Source organism: Vitis vinifera, chromosome 16 (genome assembly GCF_030704535.1).
Source record: "Vitis vinifera cultivar Pinot Noir 40024 chromosome 16, ASM3070453v1".
NCBI classification, from domain to species: Eukaryota; Viridiplantae; Streptophyta; class Magnoliopsida; order Vitales; family Vitaceae; genus Vitis; species Vitis vinifera.
The window spans coordinates 18,012,904-18,031,036 of NC_081820.1; the positions used below are offsets into that span (position 1 = coordinate 18,012,904).

The window sequence follows — 18,133 nt, forward strand, 5'->3', positions numbered from 1 at the left end:
ACATGTTTGACAACAAAAAATTGTTCTTTATTTTTTATTTTTAAAAGTAGAAAACATAGTGTTTTTTTTTTTAGGGTTGTTTTAAGAAATAATTATATAAGCATGTAGAATAATTAAAAATAAAATATTAGATATAAAAATTATTTTTAAAACATATTTAAAAATATTAAAAACATGTTAAAAACATTTTAGGTTTTGAAACAAACTTTTGTTTTACAAAAATCAGAGAAGAATTTTTAAAAACTAAAATAGTTACCAAATAAAGTCTTAACATCTATTTATTTTTTCCTTCTAAAATAAGCTATTTACATATGTTTATGTTTAAATTTTCTTTTATGATGTTCATCCTTTAAAAAGATACAATATAGGGTTCTTTGAGAATATTTTTAAAATAATTTTTTATAATAATTTTTAAAAATAGTTTTATGCTCTTCCCCAAAATTGAAAATTTTTGACTTATTTCTTGCATTTGTAAAAAATAAATCTTATATATAGTATTTTATTTTTAATTAATTTTTATATTTATAGAATTATTTTATAAAATAATTTTTAAAAATAAGTGAAAATAAATTGAAATAATTAAAACATATTATTAGAAAACACTCACTAAAAATATATTTTAAGGAAATTGAGATCGGTTGTGTTTTCAAGTTTTAACAGATTTTTTTTAAAGTATAAAATAATTATTATTTTTACTTTTGATAAAAATATGTTTTATTATTATTATTATTTTCAAATTTCCATATCACATCAAACATTATTTGGAAGGAAAAAATAAAATAAAATACAGGGGTAGAGGTTCTTTCAACATAAAACGCCGCCGTTTTATGACAGTAACTCCTTTTCGACGTTTCATCACTGTTTTGGTCCGCTTGAATCTGCAATTCAAAACCACAACAACAACAAACTTGGTAATTTTGAGGCTCATACGGAGCCGCCGCAGCAGCCAAGTCACCGGCGGCGTTACCTCCGGCCACCCAAAAATGTTAACCCTAGTTCGCAGAGCCGCCTCGAGTCTCTGTCTCAGGTTTCTTCACAACCAATGCAATTTGGAGCGTATTGGGAGCCACCGTTTACACACGTCTGGCCTCTACGGATTTGATCTCCTGAAGACGCCTAAAGGCTTTCAGCGCTTTGTTGACGAAGCCATTGAACGGTAACTGCATAAAAGGAAAAAAAAGAAAAAAAAGAAAAGGAAAAGCAATATGTTGGGTTTTCAAATGAAAACCCAGGCAAGAAAAAGAATTGGTTTTAAGTTTTGATTTATTTTGTGATTGTTTGTTTGGTTCCTGAGAAAAAAAAAAGGTTATAAATGAATACTAGAAAACTTCCAATTAACCGGGTCTAATGAAAAAAGGTATCGAGTCTAGCTGATTTTGAGTTTTGTTTTGCGTCGTGGTTTTACTTTATGATTATTATTATTATTATTATTATTATTATTTTTTAATGTTTGAAAAGAGGAGAAGAGAAGAAATGATTTGAAGTTTGATTTTCATTTATGCTTTTATTCGTTGCTGAGAAATCCTGGAGGAAGTAGTGCCGCCACTTAATTGAGCTTGTTTTAAGGATTGGTGCAGTTGTGTTTGGGCCAACAAGTAACGGAGATTTGGATTGCGGAGTGGAGGAACTAGTAAACTTGCCAACCTATTACATCCCTGAATCAGTGGCAGAATGACTGGAGAAGTTTCAGACTGATTTATCATAGGATGGGTGATGATCAGTGTTGGGGTCATTTGGTTGGATGAGATAGAATATCAAAACCTCAGAAAGATGGAGAATCAGGTTCAACACATCTTAGGTTGTTGAATAAGCCATTGTTGAGAAAGTGCTATGGTGATCTGCAGTGCAATGGGATAAAGTATAGAGACAGGTGGTGGAAACCAAGTCTGTGGAGTAGGGGGGATTTATGACTGAGGGAAGTTTGGGGGAGGGGGCAGTCATAGGAACGGGCTTGGGGAAGGAATTAGGCCAAATGAGTTTAGTTAGTCTCTTTTTATGGCATGGAAAGGGGTTAGAGGGAGATTTTTTGGAAGCTTATCTGGTGGGAAGAGCCTTGAAGGACGTTATCTCCGAACTTTATGACACAGATAGAAACAAGGAGGTCTAGGGTGCTGATTACTGGGATTGCAACAAAGGTTACAGAGTGGAGTGAGTGATGGAAACCTTGCTTTGTCGAGCAGTTCCTGTACCAGGAACTGGAGCACTGTTTATGGCTAGACTGAAAGGGGTGGGTTTGGATGGATTCAGTTAGCTTGGCAGTTGGCAGAAGTTGAAGTTCGAATGTTACTTGGCAACAGATGAGGGATGGAAAATTCTTGATGCGGTTTTTTATGGAGATATTGATGGGAGACACAAGGAGGCAATTTTCCTTGGAAGGAGGCACTAGAGTCCCTTATAAAGCATCTTTCTTCGAAGGACTGCAGCTCTGGAGTGTGAAGGATAATGTACTCCTTCTGCACTGCGAGTAAGAATGGAGTGGAAACAGTAGACAACATTCTTTTGCATTGTATTTTTGCTGTGCTGTTGTGTTTTTGTGAGTTCACTGCATGATGCTGAGTTCACTGCATGATGCTGAGAACTGTTATAATTCTTCTTTGGGGATGACTAAGGGTCCAGTTAGGAAGAGAAAGGGGGTCTTTTGGAGGCTGCAACTTTAGGCTAGTTGTGGACTGTATGGAAACAAGGGAATGGAATGCTTAAATAGTGTTCTATCTTTTTCACTTTTTCTTTTTTATCCATAACTGTGTATGTACTTGGGTTAGATCTTCAGCACTAGGTGAACTGTACTTGTTAAAAACAAAATGATATGAAATGTAAGATTTAAATTCTTCTCTTTCTTTTTCTCCTCTTAATTTTCATAGCAACCAATGAAAGCGTTATTTTCCTTTCTTTTCCTCTGTTTTCTTAGTCATTAAATGGAAGTAAGTTTATATGATTCAATTTTGATTCTGATTTTACATTTGCAGGTCCAGTGAACTGGTTACTTACATTTCTGGAATGCCTTCATCAGCAGAAATCGTCAGAGCCATGGATGAGATATCAGATGCAGTAAAGTTTTTGGAGTTTTATTACACACAAACACACACACAAAGACTCCAAATTCTTTGTTGGGTTGTTATTTTCCAATCTTAAGAGTCAGTTAGTGATAAAGGCACTGTTTGATTTGTTAGGTTTGTTCAGTTGTTGACTCAGCAGAGCTTTGTAGACATACTCATCCAGATAGGTAATTTGTTATTATGAGAATTTATGGTTGCATTTATCAATTTTGATATTGCTACTACTTTTGGTGTATTCTTATGACATATTATGATATTTCTTTTCTATCTTTGTTTGTATTTACTTTTTTTGTTTTTATGTTTGTGTATTTCAGGGAATTTGTTGAGGAGGCTAACAAGGCATCTATGAGAATTAATGAATATCTACATGTGAGGTGACAAGTGATTCATCTGGCTTTTGCATTGTCTTGATAAGTGATCATGCATTTGATATCTCTATGTGCATGGTTGTATGTAATGACCACATACCTTTTGTTCTCTTTACTTGTGCATTTTTTATGTGAGTTAAGAGAAATTTTAAATGGAAACAAAAGATTTTAATAGAAACTAGAATGTTAAAGGAAAAGGAAATTGGAAGGAATGAAATGTAAAATGGGATCCATTTTTTCTTTCTTGTCTATATTTAATTCTGGTAATTGGTCAGTCTGACCAAGATTGGTTACAAAGTTTAACTTCTGTTCCTGGAAAAAAAGATTAAAACATGCTGCTTGCTTCTGTGTTCATCAACAATTTCTGTGAACATGAGGATTACTCTTGATACTGCTGGGTAAGTTTGAGCTACTTCCAAGATGCTCAACTCAATAAAGCCTTGTATAACAACTATTTTGGTTGGCTATGCCATTTTCCTTTTTTTTTAAAAATAAAAATCATAGGTCATCATGTTTGTTCTTACCACCAATCTGCGTGTTCCTACTGATCAAGTGTGGTCAGGGCTTAGCAAGAAAATTAAGCTTACCACAAATGATGCAAAGAGTCATGGAATCTTATACTTGAAGAGAAGCCAAAACCTGTTCCCATGCACAAAAATGTGCTTAGAAAAGGTGTTTGGACGAGTTAATAACCTCCTCTTCATTTGCAAGAAAGCCTCCCTAGTGGGGCTAGCCATGTGCTGATGCTTGACCTATCAGATAGAAGACCTGCTTTTGTATTGTCATTTTCTCGTATTGCTTGGCTAGTACACACACACACACACACACAACCTGTTTCCATATTGCAAAATCCTTAAACTGAACTTCTGCGGGCATGTGCTGAGAAATGTTGTCTTTTCTATTATTTGCTTTTCCAAATTGAAGTGCACGTGAACGCTTCTTAGATGAAGTACCTATGATCCTTAAACATAGATGATAAGTTGATAAAATACTGAAGATAAATCATCAAAATGGATTACATTTAGTGGCTGAACCAAGTTCTGTACATCTTTCTTTTGTGTGATGCTGACCTTGGGTTATTTTTATGGTTAAAATCTGTTGTATGTGCTGTTATTGTTTTAACTTTGCTTTCTGAAAGGTACTGTCCTACTGCATTTTTTGACATGGTCTTGTGTTTCACTGCGGATATGAATTTTTTTTGAGTGAAGATATTGTCCTAAGTAGTCCAAGATTTGAAAAGATAGTCATTTAGCTTTGATACCATATATATCACCAACTAAAATATAATTTGCAGTAGTTTTGGTCATGGTTCTGAAAAGTGAGCCGCAACCCAAGGTGTGTGCTTAGGTGAGGTGATATGCAGCCAAGGGCACATGCAGAATTTTATAAGATATTGGATATGCAAACATTTTTTATGCACTCATGTCATCAAATATGCAGCCAAGGGCACATGCAGAATTTTATAAAATATTGGATATGCAAACATTTTTTATGTACTCATGTCATCAAATATGATCCAAAATTTCAGTTCAAGTAACAACCAGATCAAGAGTTCAAGCATTTAAATGAAGCATCCAACAAAGACAATCCAATACTACTTTTAAAAAAGTATAAAGTTTGAAATTTCAAGAATAAAGAATAAAAAGGAAAAAAAACCTATGTTTCATTGTTTGGGGGCTGAAGAACTCAAACCAGAGGACAATATAAACATTTTTTGGGTGTCGACATTTGCAACACATGCACTTCTATTTTTGTTTCTAATTTGTTTTACAAAAAAGGCCAAAACAACATTATTTTTCCATTAAAAAAAAGAAAAAAGATTGAGAGGTGTGCTTCTCCAAAAAGGCATGCAACTTGGCAACCAATGCTCCACAGCTGGAGCATTGCTGAAGCATAGGACTAGGTGTGCCTTTAACAACTATGGTTTAGAATTTTTATTAACAGGATTAATTTTAGGTTGTCTAGATGATAATTCATTTTTGAAAAGGAATTTGATCTTTGTACATCAGGACAAGTAAATGACTTTCATCTGCTGTAGAAAAAAAAAATTTTTACATGCAGAAAGTTTAGGGCTTGTTTTGGAAGGTTTTTCAAAATAGTTCTCAAAAAATAGTTTTTAAGAATGCTTTTCAAAAATAGTTCTCTGATGTTTTCTAAAACAAAAGTTTGTTTGGGAACTTGAAATGTTTGTATTTTATGTTTCCAAATATTTTTTAAAAATAACTTTTATATGAAGTGCTTTATTTTCAATAATATTTCATATTTGTACAATTATTTTTTAAAACAGCTTTGGAAAACAAGTGAAAACAACTAAAATATATTCTTAGAAAACACCTTGTTTTTCAAACAATTCTCAAAAACCTATTTTGGGAACAATTACCAACCAAACAAGTTTTCCCATTTTTTTGTTCTCAAAAACATAGCTTCAATCCATATGCTCAAGGGTAAAATTTAATCCAACTTTGATAGGACCTTCAGGAACTGTGGTTTATAACTATTTTTGATAGAATTTCTTTCATGCTTCTGGGTCTCTTCAAGTGCATTTGTTATTGACAGTAAAATTCTTTGGCCTTTTGTTTCAATGGAATGCAGTATCTCAACACAAATCATAGTCTTTATCATGCGGTGTTGAAAGTTGAAAAAGATCGTAATTTGCTTAGCAAAGAAGCTAAAAGGGCAGCCCATTACTTACGTGTTGACTTTGAGAAGGGTGGAATCCATCTTGCAGCTGGTACTTACATGGCCATTTTCTTTACTTTAGGCATGTTAATATTTTCTCTTTCAGTAACTAACATCTCAGTCTTGCTTCACAGATAAGCTTGATCGAGTTAATCAGCTGCACGTAGAAATTGCTCATCTGTGCAGGGAGTAAGTAATTCTTATTGTTATTTCATGACATCGTTCATCCTATTTCCATATAATTGATTAAAACCATTAATTTCTTGATGCTCATTATGACCATTATTTTATCATGGAAATGTTTGAGAATTCATTTGTTGTCTGTTGGATATGGGGTTTCTCAAGTTCTTATGGATTACTATTTTTCCTACCTAAAGAACAACATTCATAGTATATGTGGTCTAACTTATGACCTTATTCATGTACCTTGTTTTTGTTTTTTATTTTTTTTAAATTAGGAAATAAGAATGGTGTTATATATGGAAATAAACTCTACAGACATGTTAATAAGATTGTGGGCTATTATGTGATTCAGAAATTGACTTTTTTTCTCATAGATATATTAATTAGAATGTGCTGTAATAGCTCCCATATTCATTTATATATGCAAACACATTCACTGAGTCCAAGCATGCTTGCTTTTGTATCATACTGGGGTACTCATTTGTGCATTTCTTTTGAATCCAAAATTTGAATCATTAAAGAAAGGTTAAATTTTGAACATTGTAGAAGGTGAAATAATTTATCAAAGTTACTTAGCCTCTGAACCCTGGCTTAAGTTGTAAGTTAGCCTCTGAACCCTGGCTTAAGTTGTAAGTTTGGGATGTTCCTGGTTTAATTTCATATACAAAAAAAGGGACACCTATAGAAAGAAAAGTTTCTGGAAGTTACTTGAGCTCAAGGAAGTTTGGAAGTATTATGATATTAAGTATGGGTATGTGTGGTTTATAAGTCACATTAGTTAGTTAATTACCTGAAGTATATGGAACTTCTAAGCATGATTGGAGCGTTCCTTTTCTTTCTTTGCTTTTTTTTTTTTTTTTGGTTGGTTGTGATCTTATGTAAATACTTCTCTACAAAAAGTTAATTTCTTAATAGTCATTGGTGGATTTTACACTTTTTGTTTTTCTTTTCTTTTTATAGGAGAAATATTCATCAGTAGAGTTTCTCATTTCTGTCGTTTTTCTGAGTGGTTTTATTTGAGTTGCCTTTGAATTCCCATGCTTGGATGGCTCAGTTGCTAACTTCTGTTGGAATGTGGTCCGTAAAAGAGGTTCCATGCACTGATGCACTGCATATTTTACAATTTTGTTTGTTTCTTACTCTGCTCTTCTATCTTAAACCAAAATAAACATTGTTTAGAGTTTTTAATCTGTTGAAGTATGTGCAAATACCGGGCTGATTGATGGTGAGTTTCTTTCTGCATTCATTTGGTCCAGGTTTAGTGAAAATATTATCACAGACCCAGGTTCTGTAGATATATTTCCGGCATCAAGGATTCCAAAACATTTGCACCATCTTTTCAAGCCTATTTATGGTTTAAATTCCAGTACTTTAAGAGGATCTTCAGGATCAAGAGATAACATCAAGGAAAAGGGATTTCGGATAACAACAGAGCCGGGAACTTTATCCTCTATTCTGCAATGGGCATCAGATGCTGAGGTAGTTTTCATTTAATTCTTTTGCTAATATGTGGTGCTAGGGATGGTGATGGCTCGTTCACATTGAGCTAAAAAATAGTGAAAATATACTCAACCCAAATACGGCCGTTAACCTGCTTAATAAATTGGTTAGTTTGAATTGTATATGAATTGACATGGATAATCCGTTAACACAATTTTAACTCATTAAATCCTTTAACATGATTTTAAGCCATTTAACTTATTAATATGCTTCTAACCTATTTAACTTATTTAAAATTTTAAATTTATAAATGTATTATGTTACAATGTATTTTAGTTGCTTTAACTTTCAGTTCTAATTTTATTTTATTTTCCATAAAATCATAATTAATTTAATTATTTAATTTTACTTATAATATGTTTATAATATAAAAAGTAAATTAAAATTATAATTTTGCACTTGTTTATAATTTTATTTAATGTTTAATTATAAAATATTTTTAATCTATAAAATTTGATTTACTTAGTTATTTATTTATTTTTAATTATTTGATATTTATAATAATTTTTTTTCTTAATTTTTTTTATAAATTTTAAATATGTGAAATTCATAAATTTATATAGGTAAATGGGTCATTTTGACATGATTAAGTAGACTGGTTATTTTGATAAAAATAAGTAAATGGGTTAAAACAAGTTGAGTAGTCAAATCTGAACATGACCCTTGAAAGAGCTATATGGGATGATATGATTATGACACAAACACAATTATATCAAACCTGAACCTGCTAAAATTTGTGTCATTTTGAGTTGCTCTTAATGTTATCATTTTTCATGAACTTAGAGTATAAAGGGTTTTAAAAACTGCTATATAATATTTGTGGAATTAAAAGATGAACAAAAATGGGAGGAGACCATCTTAGTTTTAACTGCTAATATTTTAAAATAACTTCATTTTCTTGATGTATTTAAATTTGCTTTGGTTAAGGGACTTTGGAGTACTTCAAGCTGTTTGAATTGCTAACACTAGTATCTTTTTCAACAGTTCTCATTCCATCTTCTCAGTTTTTAATTTAATTTAATTTTAAATTTTATTCACTCCCAGGTTAGGAAAATGGCATACATACAAGGAAATTCTGTTCCCCATGCAAACCTCGCTGTACTTGATAAACTTATAGCTGCCCGACATGAGATTGCTCAGGTTATTTGTCTTCATGTTCAATATTTTGATTAGTATTAAATATTGTATGTTATAATTTACATGAGATGAGGTGCTGTAGTTTGATTTTGTAGAAGAATGTTTTATGTGATAATTATTTAGTGAATATGTTAGAATACTTCTATCTTCTGAATGTACTTATGAGAAGGCCCTTTAATCAAGTTATTTAAATTTTAACAATTCTCTGGAGGAAGAGTCTCCTGAATATCCTGGAGAAGATTCTCTCTAGCAGGCATTACTCTAATACACAAGGCCAGAGATATGGTTTGTTTGGTTTTAGAAAGATGGGATCTATGATCAGACATGAAGATGGTCCATTAGTCCATCTTGTACAGGGTTTCTTTTCTTGTGGTAACTAGTTAATTATTGTACCTTAAACTCTTTATTTGGATTTTGAGTTCCTCTGTTATATCTAAATGAATATACAAACCATGTCTAAGTGCATCACTCTCATAACCAATAAGAATTCTCTGGCTTGATGTGCTTTTAATTTATTGATGCTTATCTACCAAAAGAAATGAAGGGCTTGGTTATGTAAGAGTCACCACAAGCTTTGAACCTCATGTTTTATACAGTGCTTAAAATATTGTTGTATAATGATTTTTCTTTAATGTTTTAGCTAGTGACTGCCAACAAGTAGCTTTGAAATCCCCAAACGCTAACTGGAAGTTATCTGTGCCATATTGATTGCATGCTAGTTATTTCCCACTGGAGGAGATACAACTGACTTTTGGACACAATAGGCTCACACTCAGAATTAATGTTGAGTCCTGTTAGAAGTAAGAAATTGTAATTTTAGGGTTCAGGTTATGCAAAAGAAGAAGAAAGCATAGAAAAATTTAGGTTTGTCTAACTGAATTCCTTACACCTTCTCATCAATTTATATTATTCACCATGATTGTAATAATGCCATATTATTGTATATGGATAAGCTAAACTCAATGTCTGCAGCTCTGAATTGATTAAACCAAGCATAAAATTGTTCATTTCTAGATCCTAGTGAACTTGCACTTGTGATTTAGGAGGTGAAGGAGCAATTGGAATTGAAAGAGTAATAGAACATAAGCACTCCCCGTAACAAGTGGATATAAGGTCCAGTGACAAATTTTGTCTTGGTACTCGCTAAGTAACATCAACACCAAAAAGCTGATATCATCACTTACAAAATTATTATTGTCTTAGAATTGTAACAATGGTTACTTTTTTGAGTATGAGTATCCAAGAAACCACAATTGTAAGTATGAGGAGAAGGTTTTTCACCCTTGAGGCCTAGCTCAGGTGGTAAACGGTCAAGGAGGGTTAGTGGGAGGTTCTAGGTTCAAGTCCCAATGGGGATAAAAATTTACCCATAAAAAGAAAAAATGCAGAGAAGGTTTGTCGCAACAAGGGTCTAGATTATGCACTAAGATAACACAACCAAATACCTGAGAAGCGAGTTATAAAAAGAAAGGCCTGGATGTAAAAAGCAAAAAGGGGTCTGATTGTTAATAACAACATATGGTATATGATTAATGATGTGCCTTGATGTGAGAGTAAATGATAGTACATTTTCATACCTATATATGAAAAAGGTATGAACAACATTTAGTAAATGACAATGTTTTTCCATAGCAACACCATTTTTTTTTGATAGGTAATAAAATGGGCTTACATTAATAGTGCCTAAAAGACAGCGAAACAAGTACACATGAAGTATACAAACAAAGCCCAAAAAAAGCTAGGTAGTGAGGAGACAAAAAAAAGCCTTCTCCTTACCTAACAAACAACCAATCTACAAAATCAATTAAAGACAACGTGTGATCTTCTACATACACCCTTGCCCAATTCACAAAAGTATACATGAAAATAGATTTAATTGCTTAGTCGGACTGCTTGATGTCATTGAAAGCTCTTCTATTCATTTCCTTCCAAATAGTCCATAAGAAGCATAAAGGGGCAGCCCTCCATGCTTTCTCTTGTTTTTTACCCACACAAGAGTCGTGCCAACCTAACAAATTCCTTCTAATTGAGGAATGCATAACCCACTGCACACCAAAAAGGGAGTAAACCGAGTTCCACAACATCCTAACAGATTCCTTCTAATCGAGGAATGCATAACCCACTGCACACCAAAAAGGGAGTAAACCAAGTTCCACAACATTCTAGCCTTGTCACAAAAAAAATAGTAGGTGATTTGTAGTTTCCTCATCTTTTTTCCACAAGTAAAACCTATTTGGGATATTCCAACCCCTCATTTTCAACTGATTAAGAGTTGAGAAGTCTACTCCAAGATGCTTTCCAAGCAAAAAAATTGATCCTCATTGGAGCCCATGACCTTCAAATAATACTAAATGGTAAAGAATCTCTAGAAGCCCTAGTATAGGGGCAATAAAGAGATCTAACTGAAAATTTGCCGTTCTAGCTTTCTCTCCAGCTTAGAATGTTCTCCACTTCCCTTCTAAAAACCAAGGGTTGTAGTTTATGAAACAAAATCTCCATTTCTCCCAACTCCTAGTTGTTAAGATGTCTTGAAAAGTGAGGGCTCCAGATACCCAAATCTTCACCCTCCTCCCATGGCTTTGAAACCCAATTGTCTTTGTTTACTACCAAAAAAAAAAAAGTCAGGAAAAACTTCTTTCAAAATTTGGTCCTCGCACTACAAGTCTTTTCAAAACTTAACCCTTTTCCCGTTCCCAACTATAAAGCGAGATTTACTTCTTACACCCTTCCATTCATTTCTAATGGTTTTCCACAACCCCACACCATAACCTCCTCTCACTCCTCTCGAATACCATCCCCGTTCTTCTTCTCTAAACTTCCCATTAATGATTTGCTTCCCTCTCATAAGCAAATCTCTAACTCCACTTATTGAGTAAGGCTTTGTTTAGGGAAATAAGGCTACAAATTCCAAGGCCTCCCTCATCTACATGAACTAAATTTCAATTCACAAAATGAGGCTTTTTCTCTAGGGCGTCTCTGTCCCAAAAAAATCCCTTTGGATATTTTCGAGTCTTGAACTCACCTTTCTAGGAATAACAAATAAAGAAATGAAATAAATCGGGAGACTTGATAAGTAGTTTTTGATCAAAGTAAGCCTCCCGTCCTTAGAAAGGTATTGCCTCTTCCACATTGTTAATCTTTTTCTAAATCTCTCTTTCATTGCATCCAACACCGTGGAAGATTTAAAAGAGGCACCCAAAGGAAGACCCAAGTAGGAGGTGGGAACTTCCCAACTCTATTACCCAACACCGAAGTAACATCCTCCATTGTTGCAACCCCCTTACAGGAATTACCTCACTTTTATCCATATTCACTTTTAACCTAGAGATTGCCTTAAACCACATAAACACCTAACTCAGATATTTCAACTGATCACTATTGGCCTCGCAGAAGATTAAGGTGCAAAAGATGGGACATCCATTCCCTCTCTATTGCTTCTTCCCGCCTTAAACTCAAAGATGCAACCACCACTTCTCGCTCTAAACAACAATTGGCTAAGAGCCTCCATGGCCAGAATGAACAGATAAGGGGATGATGGGTCACCTTGCCTCAAGCCCTTAGAGTTATGAAAAAAGATGGAAGGGGTTCAGTTGACGAGGACGCAAAAGCTTGTTGTGGAATTGCACCATTTTATCCGACTTATCCACCTTTGCCCAAAGTCATTTTAGTCAAGGCTGCCAGTAGGAAATCCCAATTGACGTGATCATAAACCTTCTCATTATAAATATCTTTAAAGGGAGACTGGGAATGCTGCCCTTTAACCTAGAATCAATTGCCTTACTAGCAATGAGCATTGCATCCAAACTCTGTCTACCTTGAATAAAAGCATGCCGAGTATCTGAATGATACCATGACAACTAGTACAACTAGTTTGAATAAAAATAAAGAAATGTATCAAAACTACTAGTTTGAGAACCTATTATGTTCCGATGGACTATATGGTAGGCTTCACATTCAAATATGGACACAAGAAGAATGCCATTAAAGAGTTAAGGCTGTGACACTTCATACCAAGGGAGTATTTTTGTGTCCCCCCCCCTTCCCCCCCTTTTTTTTGCTTGGTTTTTGTATATGACCCATGTACTTTTATACGCATTTTGCGTTCAGTAATACACTCTTTTCAAAGGAAAAAAAAAAAAAAAGGTTCAATAATATAGTTATATTTCTAATGGCATGAACCAATCATCCTCTTCTTCTTGAGGTCTTGGGAAATGCATGAAGTGGAACAAAAGGTTAAGAAACAATTTAAGATTTTAGCCAATCACTTACAGAAAGCAAACTAAAAGGAAATTAAGAACATAGACTAGAGAGTAACTGTAAGAACTTAGGAGAGCATAGAAACCCTAAGAGTTAACTCCATAGTCAATGACCTTTGAAGGAAAAGATTGGGCTACAGATGTATTATTACTTGAGTTGGCTAAAGTAGCAGCCAAAGAGGATGGAAATGGAATGTGGAATATATGAATGAACTCATTAAGTTGAGTAGTGAATGTATCACGAGAGCTAGAGTCACAAACCACATGTCCAGATGTATCAAAAGGCTATATAGTTGTGACTTGATGCACGCAATCCGGCTCACCATATTTCACCCGACAATAAAGCTCGGTATCATTGGTATTGCCACAATAATTACACTTCTCTTAATCATGTTCACTAATACAACCATCTCCACTATCATGAAAACCATGATCGCCATGAGACACCAGTAGAACCACAACAACTGCCAATGTCAATGATTAAGGCAGAAGATTGTAGAGGGCCCACGATGGAGCCTTGTCGTAAACTGGACCTTAATAGCAGAGATTAATAGCTATTGCAGTAAGTAGAATCTCACTAGCAAGAATATGATCTTTATACCCACAAAAATTAGAGTCTAAACTAGATAACGAGGAAGTAATCCTAAACTTTCTTAATGACACTCTTACTGCTCCAAGCTAGCTGTGAAAGATTGATATAACAGTAACTAATCCCACAAGATTTTAAGGGTGCTTTAATATTCAGATAGTGGTTTTCCAGACTGCTTTCTGATGAAGATTTTCACACAGAGCTCAGAACCCTGAGAGACGTTACTTTGTTGTGAAAAAGTTTAGCCCTAAGTCTTCTTAGTAGTATCAAAGAATTCAGATACTGTTGAAATGTGAGGTTCCAAGCCATGCCACGGTCATCTAAGAATGATGCAGTTCTCACACGTCCAATCTTCATACTCTTCAGCCTTAATATGTAAGGTGGGCTATCTGTAGAGTATTTTAATTTCCTCTGTCCACATGGAAAAATCTGGAAAACATGGGCCAAAGCAAGGTAATTAGTACCATGCGATTTCTTTGATGTAATTGACTTCAGTAGGCTGTCATTCTTGAGGCTTCTAATTTATTTTCAGCTACAGGGAAATTTTGTAATCATGATCTCTAGTTTTAAGAACATGAGAGCTCCAAACTGTGAAAACTTGAATTAGCTGAAACAAAAAATTCAAAAAAATAAAAAAGTTAAAAATAAAAATAAAGAAACAATCTGCAAAACATCAAAGCCAACCTGTCGAAGCTTCACATAACACAGAAAACATAGAAAACAATCTTCTAAATGCCAAAGTAAATCTGTCCAAACTTTCACCAACACATGAACCAGCAAGAGCAAGCTACCAAACCCCTCTTAAGCCATGAAAGCATGTCAATATTAAAAAAATCAGCAAATCACTCTTCCCTAGGCTAGATGCTTTATATAGGAAGAATCAAAGCCAGCAAGAGCCAAAAAAGCCAGCCCCAAATTCTAGAATGGAAACATGAGGACTAGAATTACTGGAAAATAGCACCATCATAATCATAAAATCAGTCTATGCAGCCATTGAAATTTCGGACATTTTTGTTTTGTTTTTTTTTTTCTGGTTTGTTTTTGTTGGGGAAAGTGGGGATGATCTACTTGGTATAAAATAAACACTAGGATATATTATCTAGTGCCAACTTAGAAATAAGAACTTGTAAGATTTGGGTTAAGGTTAGGAAAAAGAAAAAGAAATACAAGGGAGAAAAAGAAAGTACAAAAATGTTTGGATTTGTTTGACTTGATTTCTCTGCACCTTCTCATCTATTTATAATATTAATCAAGATAAGAATAACACCTCAATAGCTAATAAATAAAATAAGTCTTAGCATAATATAAAAAAATAGCATATAAACTCTTACAAGTCAATATCCTTTGCCCTAAGATATGAATGAACTTTCTAGAAGAATTCATGAAGATATTTCATGGTGTATACTGTTTGTTGATGGTATGGTTTAATCGAGGAAACTGGAGTTACAGTTAATTCTAAGTGAGAACCATGGAGTGGTTCTCCAGAATCAGGTTTTAGATGAAGCAGGAGCAAGGCAGATTATATGAAATGTAATTTAGTTAAATAAGGAGTGAAGAGAGGGTGAAGAGTATGATTTTTTTTCTAGAGAGACCCAAAATATAGTTCTTCATAATGTTTAAAGTGCATTTGGTGATGCCTAGCTCTTTGAGAGATTTATAGATGTTTGGGTGTCTTAAGTTTGAAGGTTGAAGGTGAGGCTTATGTTGAAGGAAACTTTGGTTGATAGATCATTTGATTACCAGGAAGCATATGATTTCCTAATGTCGTAACATTTTTTCAAATATCAAGAGGAAAATGATCAATCATTAACTTGTAATTGTCCTTTTCCTTCTCTTCTTGGAGGGTGTTTCTTCGACCTTTTTTGTATGCATTAGGTGATGATGGTTGAGAGTATTTAAGGGAGGAGGTGTGATGCAAGTCTGTTCAGTGAATGCTATTTTAATTTCCTAGAGCACTTGTTTGAGTTAAACAATGTAAATGCAAGTGTACTCTAATTGGATTTTTATTTTAGTTTCTTTTTTAACACTGAGAGTCATGTCCTTTATGATGGGATAGGTATATTTCTGATGATAAGAACTGGTTTTTTAGGGGCAGTAGCCTTCATATATCTTCAAGTGATCTGGGAAATTGTTCACCTCCTATTTTTCATGCAAATATAGTGAATGAAAAAGCTTAAGGTTTGTAACCTACTCAAAGATATTGCCCTTAGAAGTCAGGACCATGATCCTGAAACAAATTCAATCTTGAGTGAACTGGACTAAACAGTCTTGTGGCTGTACACAAAAGTAATGTTAGCTTTTTAGGTTTATGAACCTCTTTCAATGGATGAATTGAATGCATGAGAAAGTGGATCCTAAAAATAGTAACTGATAGATTGCCATTAGATTAGCTGTCATGAGCTCATTTTTTCTTCTTATATCACAGGCTACCTGAAAATTTATCTAAATTTATAAAAGAAACAGATAATTTAGTAGGAAAGCTGTCTTTATTATATTATGAGTCATTGATGTTCCTTATAGATGAATGCAGATAATGGGGTATAAATCTTATGCTGAATTTGCAGTGCGTCCAAACATGGCTTCATCACCAGAGGTTGTGATGTCCTTTTTGTTTGAGATGAGCAAGATGATCAGGCCCAAGGCTGATGAGGTATTATCCTTCGGCTAACATGGGCTTTGCTCCGTTTTGTTAGACACTTTTAATCAATATTCCTTATTTGCCTGTATTAAAAAAAAGTTGTAGTGCCACTTTCTTTTCTAGCTGTAGATTTTACTTTAGGTTTTTTTGTTATTAAATGAGTAATCACCTTGATTATAGGAGTTTAAGGCAATTAGGGATTTCAAGAAGGCGAGAACTGGTCAAATATGTGAAGATTTAGAGCCATGGGATGAGGCATACTTCACAGGGATGATGAAGTCTTCTGCCTACAACTTGGACTCCTCGGTAAGTTTTCCATTTCTCTTTGTTTTGCATGACATTTATAATGTAGAGAGTTTCCCCTAGTTTCTAGCGTTTTTATTAATTGTAAATGCATGCTCACTAATGCTGTACTGAATATATACTAGATATGGTTCTCTTGTGTTTGTTGAAGACATTTATTTGTTCCCTTCTTTCAAATCCAATCATTGTTCCTTGATTTTGTATGCAGGTTGTAGCATCATATTTTCCTTTGCATCAATGTATTGAGGGTTTGAAAGTGCTGGTGGAATCATTATTTGGTGCCACCTTTCGTTCGATCCCTCTTGCACCAGGTGAATCCTGGCATCCAGATGTGCTTAAAATGTCACTACATCATCCTGAGGAGGTACACATTTATTGAAAAAACAGAAAATGTATAGCTCTTGTTGATATGCAAAAAGTGTATATTTATTCTGACTTGGTTGCATATTTGAAAACTCGTGGGTCATTGAAATTAGAAACAATTTCCTTTATATTCCCACATTTTTACTTACTTTCAGGTTTGTACATAGGCCCTACACTTAGCACTTGATTTTTTCTTGGATTTCTCCGTTTTTTTTTACAGATAATTTTTTGCTCCATTGGGACTTGAACCTGGAACCTTCCACAAACCGTTTCCAACCCTTTATCACTTGAGCCAGGCCTCAAGGGCTTGGTTTTCATTTCTTGAAGGCTGTAATTAAGGCCATGAATGGAGTCTAATGCCTAATTACTAGCATTCCCATTGCTACTGTGGTAATCTATTACCTGTTGCAGTGTTTTGGCTTTTCTAGTTAATTTTCCTAGTTATCAATTCATAGATGCACAAACCCACACAATGCTTCAGTGTTTTGGTTGTTTTTGTTAGGAATTCAAATTTGGTAATTTGGTTCTGCATTCTATGCCTTACCAAAATAATTTGTAGAATGGAAGAAGTTCAAGCTTCAGTATTTTGGTTGTTTTTGCTTTGAATTCAAAGTTGGTAATTTCTTACTGATTTTATGCCCTACCAAAAATAATTTGTAGAATGAAAGAGTTCACTATTTTATGTTGTCACTTCTGATTTTTTATGGTGCTTTATAACTTGTCATTTTCAACTTCTGCCCTGGTCATAACAGCTCTAATTCTGCTATTCCAACTTCACACGTGACCGCTTTCTTCTTAAATATAATTATATTCCAGAAATGGACTTGAGTTAATGCCTAGACAGCTGTCGTTAATTTAGATCTACTATCCTTAATAATATTCATCCTTGATTGAGGCATTATTCTTTTATTCCAGGGTGATTTGGGGTATCTTTACCTTGATTTATGCTCAAGGAAGGACAAGTATCCAGGTTGTGCTCATTTTGCCATTAAAGGAGGGCGACGGCTGTCTGAAACAGAATACCAACTTCCTGTATGTAATATATTTTCAGTGCTACTCGT

The 18,133-nt window shown here is 34.1% G+C and overlaps 1 protein-coding gene across 1 annotated transcript in view; it reads left to right on the forward strand.

Moving 5' to 3' along the window:
• The first annotated feature begins 773 nt into the window (after positions 1 to 773).
• LOC100262804 (mitochondrial intermediate peptidase, mitochondrial) overlaps positions 774 to 18,133 on the forward strand; it is a 28,399-nt gene continuing 11,039 nt past the window's right edge. The window contains exons 1-12 of the mRNA XM_002265551.4: positions 774 to 1,156; positions 2,967 to 3,048; positions 3,171 to 3,223; positions 3,371 to 3,425; positions 6,017 to 6,155; positions 6,238 to 6,292; positions 7,543 to 7,765; positions 8,831 to 8,926; positions 16,299 to 16,418; positions 16,587 to 16,712; positions 16,918 to 17,073; positions 17,988 to 18,104. Coding sequence (XP_002265587.3) covers positions 828 to 1,156; positions 2,967 to 3,048; positions 3,171 to 3,223; positions 3,371 to 3,425; positions 6,017 to 6,155; positions 6,238 to 6,292; positions 7,543 to 7,765; positions 8,831 to 8,926; positions 16,299 to 16,418; positions 16,587 to 16,712; positions 16,918 to 17,073; positions 17,988 to 18,104 — 1,551 coding nt within the window. The 5' untranslated portion in view covers positions 774 to 827. The remainder of the gene's footprint in view (positions 1,157 to 2,966; positions 3,049 to 3,170; positions 3,224 to 3,370; positions 3,426 to 6,016; positions 6,156 to 6,237; positions 6,293 to 7,542; positions 7,766 to 8,830; positions 8,927 to 16,298; positions 16,419 to 16,586; positions 16,713 to 16,917; positions 17,074 to 17,987; positions 18,105 to 18,133) is intronic.